The sequence below is a fragment of the Buceros rhinoceros genome, unplaced genomic scaffold (genome assembly GCF_000710305.1).
Source record: "Buceros rhinoceros silvestris isolate BGI_N320 unplaced genomic scaffold, ASM71030v1 scaffold7752, whole genome shotgun sequence".
NCBI classification, from domain to species: Eukaryota; Metazoa; Chordata; class Aves; order Bucerotiformes; family Bucerotidae; genus Buceros; species Buceros rhinoceros.
Genome location: NW_010400707.1, coordinates 24596 through 32961, shown reverse-complemented (window position 1 = coordinate 32961; position 8366 = coordinate 24596). Strand labels below are relative to the sequence as shown.

The 8366-nt window shown below is 45.0% G+C and overlaps 1 protein-coding gene across 1 annotated transcript in view; it reads right to left on the bottom strand.

Moving 5' to 3' along the window:
• The window catches only part of EGFR (epidermal growth factor receptor), a 43062-nt gene that overhangs the window by 26028 nt on the left and 8668 nt on the right, over nt 1-8366 (bottom strand). Inside the window, exons 6-13 of the mRNA XM_010131984.1 lie at nt 7927-8068; nt 6945-7061; nt 6259-6385; nt 6092-6165; nt 4866-4956; nt 3913-4112; nt 2766-2898; nt 1243-1342 (exon numbers count right to left, since the gene is read on the bottom strand). Of these exons, the coding sequence (XP_010130286.1) occupies nt 1243-1342; nt 2766-2898; nt 3913-4112; nt 4866-4956; nt 6092-6165; nt 6259-6385; nt 6945-7061; nt 7927-8068 (984 nt within the window). The remainder of the gene's footprint in view (nt 1-1242; nt 1343-2765; nt 2899-3912; nt 4113-4865; nt 4957-6091; nt 6166-6258; nt 6386-6944; nt 7062-7926; nt 8069-8366) is intronic.

Genomic DNA, 8366 nt, shown 5'->3' with positions numbered 1-8366 from the left:
CTAAGTATTTTAAAGCAGGGGAACCAGCAATTCTGGGTCAAATTCTACTATAGAGAAAAACCAGATCAGACCTACAGGACTGGTTTCAGCGGGACTACGGCAAGACACACTATAGGAATATTACTTTAATTACTGTAATGTCTAAGGGCCACTATAATAGACTGATTACTAGATGGTGGGCAAATATGGAACCAGGAGATGGTCACCACCTGAAGAAGCTTATAATGTTAGTAACATCCCTGAAGCCACGGTGGTCTAAGCTAGGAGGTGGGATGGAAGTTCTTTGCATTACTGAGCAGTGACTCTTCAGACCAATGATCGGCAAGGGTCGAACACTCAGTGGCTGCAGGAGATGGCAAGAGGTGTTTAAAAAGTTGGGTTAAGTAGCACAGAGAAGGATCTGTGATGGAAGCAGGAGATTTGATTCAAACTACAAAAAAAAAAGTATTAGAATTTTATAATTAAGATATGAGTTTGATTGACTGAAAGGAAATTAATTTTGTACCTCAAACTGGACATTTTGTAACACAAAAGACTGTTCTCAAAATTAAAGAGCAAAACTGAGGAAGACTGCACGACGAGCAAGGCAACACTATATTGACTTTCACAGAAAGAGCTTTTGTATGAATTTGGAATACTTAAACAAGTTTAAAAATCCAATTGTATTGTTTTGATTGCCTTTCTTTGAACATAATTTCCACCTGCCTTACTTTAACGTAGGCATTTACTGTAACCTAGTTAGAGGAGGGAACATGGATTTAAGTCAAAACTGCTTCCTGCATGTTTTTCAGTAACCATTCTGTTTCAATTGTGATTTTATAATTTTTTTTTTTTTTTAAAAATCCACCATTTTAAACACTTTTTTTCCCTCTGAATAAGGAAATTAAATTTGTTCATGCCAGCTTGGCAGTTCAGCAGCTACATGTTCCTCAAACGTTTCCCAAATTACCATACTGTCACACAGATAAGTAAGCCTTTTTTTCCCCCCCTCTAGAAAGCCACAAAGAAGAAGGGCCCTACAATGCCTGTAACTGTGGATTACACTTATGATGGATGACACGAAAGATAAGTAATACCCTGAGATTCCCTGCTCCCCTGCCCCAAGATCCTGACTTCTAACCCCAACCATCTCCAGTCCATCTTGGAGAAGGGTAAATGAGACCGCGGGATTATCTCCACACAGGAAGTACATATTAATACACAGTCTGAGGTGCAGGTTTGCTAAGCTGCATCTGCTCTTACAGGTCCAGTGCAGGTTGCGTTGTACGCAGTGGAATTTTGCACCAGGCACTCAGGGTGACAGGGAAGGCACTTGGAGTCCTTTTCAAATTCTCTTGGCTCTCTAGAAAACAAAAGACAAACAAGAAAAGAAAACAGAGAAGTAATTAAAACCCAGGCTGATTAGTGAGTGATAAATTGTGGTTGTCTCTCCTTTTCCTGATTTTTCCAATCTCATCAGATGGGGATGATGATATTGAGACAGGAGGAGGCGTAGGGGGACCCTCCCAGCCACACCAGTAGCACTTGCTCAGTGCAGCCAGGGGAAGGTAAGAATAAGGGAAATTTGGTTGGCTGTGAAACGCATGGCACTCCAGATTGCACACTACAAATTAGTTTACTTTCCCTTTTAAGCTAATGACACGGAATATTTGCAACAATTTCCAAAGGCTTTTAAATGGTAGTGATGCAAAGAGATCAGCAAAAACAGTTCAAGTGACTCCAAGGCTCCAAATAATAATTAGGAAAGTTAAACAGCAATGCCCTGATAATTAAATTCATGTCCTCCCCACAACACACAATGAATCATTAAAATATGAAAGTTGGGAACAGATGGCTTCAATAACAATAAAGCTGTTCCACTTCAAGTAATGGTGTTATTAATTAAAGCAAATCTACCCATCATTTGACACAAAAATACCCAGATTTGCCCTTTGGGTCGTAAGAGTTGCTGGAGGGAATTCACTTACAAGAACCAGACAGCTGCTGAACTGCGAGTTGATAGAGAAACACAAACATTAGGGGCGTCAGCACGCTGTCAAGCACTTGCTTCATGCTCGTGACTTTTAAAAGTCAAACTTGGAAAGATTTATCAAAAGATTCCTGTAATTTCAGTGCTAGACATACCTTTCCTGCCTACATCACCTGAGCGAGTGACCCAGCCGCAGCCCTGACATACAGGCAGCAATATGTTTTCCTCAGCCTGAGCGAGGCTGAAGCAATCATTTTGCCTGATATTGCTGCTCCCAGTGCTTTTCACATGAAAGTTCATTCTCCCTTGATTGCAACTTTGCAAATTGCAAGGGCGAGCTGCTCAATTGAGCAATGCGAGAGTCCCTCTGGGTTAAAGCAGCCTATTGAGCAGGGAAGCCCTGGCTCCGGGAGCAACTGAGCTGCTGGTGACTGCAAATGACTCCGGCTCTTGCCCAGTGTGCTCAACATGACAGGCATAGCTTGGGTTTTCACTGAGGCTTTAAGCTCCTCTATTTCTTATGGGAAGGAAACACAAGGCTTAGTCTCCTTGGGCCTCCAGATAGGCTCCTCTTGGGCTTAAGGGGATGTTTTCTCAGCAGTCACCACGGCAGGAACAAACTCCTAAGCAATGCCGAACAGGGAAGGAGAGGTGCCTCACACATCTCTGCAAAGCCGATGAAATCCCATGTGACCAGAGACCCTATTTTTTGCTTTCTTTCTAGCTACCACATGTTTTAAAAAACCAAAACCCCCAAATCATCACCAAAACCCCAAGCATCCCTCAGACACCTCACCCTTGCAGGATGTTGCACTGTTTCACACACTCCTTCTGGCGATCAAAAAACCTGCAGGAAAAGCAGTGGAAGGGTCCAGGGCCCCAGCAGCCCACATCCGAGCACAGCGGGTCACAAACGTGCCTGGCAGCAGCTGGGAGAGACAGAGAGACAAGAAAAGCCATGAATGTCAAGGCAGGAAAGAAGGCAAATGCAGCACTGCCAGTGACTCCATCTTGACCAGACAGTTTCTCCAACCTGTTCCAAAGCAGATGTCCTGGTAGTGTGGAAGAAGAATAATCATACTTCTCTTAATTCCCAAAGCCTGAAATTGAAATTAAGAGCAACTTCTGGCTTTTCGAAATAAGGACAAGTTCCTCTGAGACAGCTTAACAGTTCTGTAAAAAAGTTAAACCAGTACCAGCCTGAGAGAGTTGGGGTTGTTCAACCTGGAGAAGAGAAGGCTCTGGGGAGACCGCGAGCAGCCTTTTAATACTTAAAGGGGGCTTATTATCAAGCCCTGCAGTGATGGGAAAAGGGGCAACAGTTTTAATCTGAAAAAGGGTAGATTTAGATTAGATATAAGGCAGAAATAGTTATGATGGATGGTGAGACACTGGAACAGGTTACCCGGAGAAGCTGTGGATGCCTCCTGCCTGGAAGTGTGCAAGATCAGGTTGGATGAGGCTTTGAGCAACCTCATCAGCTGTCCCTGACCACGGTAGGGGGGGGTTGAACTACAGGATCTTTGAAGGTCCTTTCCAAAGCAAACTATTCTGTGATTCTATAATCAATTTCCAAAATACAACAAATTCATATTCTGCAAAGAGAAATAATCAGATTTTGGCCCAGGGACCACTGCAGTCAACAGCTCCATGACTGAACAGCTTCAACCTTGTCAAAAAAGTCCAGTGTTTGGAGTGTCCTTCAACCCACATGGCTTCACTACGCCCATAGCAGTGAAGCAGCTACTTCCCATCTGCTGGACACCATGAAGTCCACATCCTCAGTGGGAAAAAAAGTCCCACGTCTCCCTCACCACCTTCATTAACACAGTATCACCGATGATTTTTGCAGCTTGGGAACAGAAAGAATAAAGCCCTGCTCGAATTACTCCTGCACTTCAGCACAAACTTCCATGGGGAGCAGGAAGGCAGCGCTATCTTACCACACTCGTTTTTATTTCTGTTCTGTATAATCTTTGTTTTCTGGCTCTGAGTTGCAAACAGGCTGCGCCAGTCCATGGTGTCTGCGTAGCAGAGGTTCTTGTTCTTCATAATGGCAACATCTCCATCGCTTATTTCTTTGAGGGAGCGCAGCCCTAAGGACTGTATTTTCAAGTTAACAACAGCAAGGGAATACTGGCCACTAAAATTGAGACAGACAGAAAGAAAATACAAGAAAGAGAATTAGCAAGCAGGAGTTTATTCAGCACATTTTTCTATTCTTTTTCACGTGAGTGTTGCTGTGAACTGAATTTTGTTCAAGCAAGGTGCCTCTCAGCCCTCTAAACTTAACACCTGGTACATGACGTGCCTTTTGTAAAACAACTGCAATACTCATATCTGGTTTTGCAGGGGCTTTTTAAGCTAAAAGTAGCAGGAGATGTGCAGTCTGTCAAGTAAATGATGTGCAACAACGGCTGTAGGTAGAGCTGCTATTATTTTGTGCTGGTCCACCAAGCCATCCTTTCTCTTGTGGTAAGCCCAGGGGGGCACGGATGCACTGCTGCTGTCTGTATCACCTGGCAGCCACCACCGCCATGCCCAACTGCCCAGCTACCTCAAACCCCAGAGTCCTTCTGATCACACTGTAACTTGCCCCAGACTACAAAGAGCACTCTCTGTCCTTCTTGTGCTTCCAGGCTGGTTGGTGGGGGAGACCCTGGTCCTGAGAGCAGCCTCGGGGCAGCCCTCCACATGCAGCACAGAGCTGCGGGTCTCATCCTCCCCCAGGCACATTATCTGCTGCCACAAAGACAGTGCTCTACTCCTCGCAAGGTTTATCCCCATTTTATTTACACCGGTTTTGAGACATCTGAGTCTTGCACCACTTACTACCTTAGTGCGCAGCTCTAAACTGAGTTTCCTTTCAGGTTGCCCTGGCACATGATTTACTTACTGTTGCTTGGTTCTGCCTCGTATAATCTCCAGATTTTCAAAAGCGTAGAGATCAGTAGCATTATCGGGCCAGGCCTGAATCAACAAAAATCCTGAAAAGAAGAAAAGAAGATTAAATAATAATAATAAAACCAGTCAGTATTGGTAGCAGAACCTCCTCCTTGAGCTCTTCCTGCACTGGGAGAAGGTGCTTGTGCTTTCCCTGCGCTTATCTGAGAATCTCTAAGTGAGACATGACATTTTAGGGAGCAGGGAGATATTTTTAAACCCCATTTTATAAACAGTTTACTTCTTAGCCCACCACAAGGGCTTAGGAATGTAAGAGATGAACGTGTCAGTGGGCTGCCACTGCCACAGTGAGCCACTAGTGATTACAGCTCTTGCCAGCAGATATCCTGGCTGAGAGGCTGCGGGCTCCAGTGCTGAGGGAGAAAGGCATCACTCTGTTCCATTCATGAGCTGCCTTCAGAGAACATGAAAACCAAAGAGAAAGCAGAAACAAAGCAGAACAGACTGCTGCTCGGAGTGGACTTGCTAAGGCAAGAAGATTTCCCTCTTCAGCCAAGGCCTTCAGGAGGAGGGCGCAAATTTGGGAAACTGCAGGCTCTGCAGTTAGTCATTGCTATCCTGGAGGGAACCAGACAGGTGAAAGAGGACATACGTGGACATAGCTCTGATGTTACGCTCATTTTATAATGGGCTGAACAAAATTACTTTTAATTGATAGTTGGTGCAAGGCGGCAGCTGAGTGCTCCGCTGGCTGCTTTGTGCTTGTGAAGACACATTCATCCCAAGGAAGAGCTCTACGGGCTGGAGCGTGTGTCTCCATGAGAATGATGCAACCCACTGAGCACGCTTCCCTAAGGACCTGCTGAAAGGTTTTCCACAAATAGAAACACACTTGGCTTTTTTTAGCTGCATCACCACGTACTTCTTGGGTGGCTGAGGATCTCCTCTGCTTTTACTCTTCGCTAGGGTTGACAGTTCAGCAGAAGGGATCGTCTGGCTAAACCACACGCTTGGGATGGGAGACCAGTATGGGTTACGTGGGTGTAAAGCTGGTGAGGCGCTGCTGACCAGCTCTGTGAAGAGTGACCCCTGGTAGCTCAGAGTCAGAAACAGTCTGCTTGCACTTCTCTTCGCACCCTTAAAAGCCTCCCCTCCTCTCCCTTTGTGTTTTTGGCAGTACCAGTCAGAGAACACCGCAGCTTAAAGCTCACTGCTAACCTGATATTTCTTTGACTGTTTTGAAGACGTCCAACTTCTTGGGGTCCAAGGGTAGTGTCTTCGTGAAGGCATCACTGAAACAAACAGAATGTCAAATTGGGAAAAGAATGCCTCAGCCTGAATTAACTCCTGAGCCCTTCTCCTCCAGCAACCAGCAGGCAACTCACCCTAGAAATGCAACTGGGAGAATGCTGACGTCCCCGTTGATCTTGGTACAGTTTTTGAAGGAGTCAATGTTTGTGGCGTTTATGGAGAGGATTCCTTTAAGTTCACCTATTCCGATGCCATTGCACACTATTAAAAAGAGAGATACAAAAGTTACGGGGGGAGAGAGTGAGGCCCAATCACAAGGAAGGGAATAAACATGGAGATGCCGTTAGCCCAGCCAGCATTTCCATATCGTCACACCTACCACTGTAAGATGAGTTTCACAGAGCTTTTGTCTACTTTTGCTTTTCAGAAAGCACCGCAGGATAACAGCTTTCTGCTCGCTCGGCTGTGCAGCTCTGGTTTGAGCATCTCTGCGCACAGACTCTGCCACATGTCCTTCTCACTATTTGTCCCATTTTCATTTTACTCCCCTTGATGGAATACTAGCAAGGACAAACCAAGTAGAAGGCTGATGTCCAAGATATGCATGCACACACTGCACGGTTTATCTACTGTACTTGTGGAGTATCCCAGCTGGAAAGCATTTTCCACAGCCATGCTTCCTCATCAGACCAGATCTCCAAATTATCATTGAATATTTATAGTGAATTCGCACTTAATTAAGGTCAGAACTCCATGTATTTTTTCTAGTAAGTTACCTATCATCTCAAAGCCTCACTGGCTTATTCTGTGCTTTTTTTACCTTTGCTGCATAGCCCGTCACACTTTTTACACTTCCGAACACCATTTTCTTCCACTTCATAAGTATCAGTATTGCACGAGCGAACGCAGGAGCCATGGTCTGTCACCACGTAGTTGTCTGGAAAAAACGAGGATACAAAGGTCATTGAAATACAAGAGGGATGCATTGGGGGCTTAACAGGCGCTTTAATGCTAGGAAGAAAAAGGGGGTTTGAGCTTCTGGCATACTTAGCAAGTGCAGGCATTAATTATGAGTTCCCACAAACATCCTTTGAAAGCAGATGAACACACAGTGCTATCACCATTTTACAAAGAGGGGAAACGGTCACAGAAGGATAAAACAACATTGCCAAGGTCAGGCTGTGCAGCAGTGATGTAGTCAGGATCAATACACGGCACTTCTGATCCCTCACTTTCACTCACTATTCCAGGCTACGGGCCAGGCAGGGTAACAGTCAACCTCAGAAAGGGGTACCAGTTCTGTATGCTAAATCCTCTCTTGTGTTTAAGTCTTGATGAGTTAAAAAACCATGAACATGGAGCAGCATGAAAGAAAAAGTAAGCATCTGTAGAGGAAGCAATGATCACGGGCCTTGAGGGAGAGCATTGAAACCAATGACTTTCTACCAGTCCTAATTAAGAAACAGTTAAGAGCTGATACTACTTTGGTAATCCACAGGATTGATCTCATATGGGTGTTGTTTTGATGATTCTCATAAGATGTTTTCCTCCCCCTCAAGAGAAAAATCTTCAGAAGTCAAAATTTAATGGTAACAAATCAGGGAAGGTGATGGTTGAAGACAGTTTGAGGAGGTCGCCTTTTTTACCAGCTATTCTGTCATTTTTGTGACCAGTTCCCACAAAAGCTGAGGAGAACAAGAAAGTGCTTTCACTTGGCCATGACACAGAGAGATGACACAGGTCCCTTCCCACCTCTTTCCAACCCCTTTCCCCTCTGCTGCTGCAACCTGAAATGAACTTACGTGGACATTCCCTCACACAAGTGGCTCCAAAGCTGTATTTTCCATCAGGGTTGACATCCATCTGGTAAGTGGTGGGGTTATACAGGACCAATGGGGGACATGTATCCTTGCACGTAGCATCATCCCGAAACTTGCGGCATGCCTGTCATTGAGCAACAGCACCCATTAAACTACCCTCTCCTTAGAAACCGACAATGGTTTTATGTTAGCTCTTTAAAAACACCCTGATGGGCTCATCTCTTTCCTGCTTAGCTCTAACGAAACCCCAAGCAGTACAGGGATGGTCCCTCATGCTTTGTGGGTGAAAGATTGCTTCAGGTTGGGCAACTGAGTAATATCTAAAAAAAAAAAAAAAAGAGAGAACATGAGGTTTTCTTGTTCTGAACAGGGAATCTTGGCACTCCGGCGTAGAGCTGCTGGGATTCACGTGGGAACAGGAG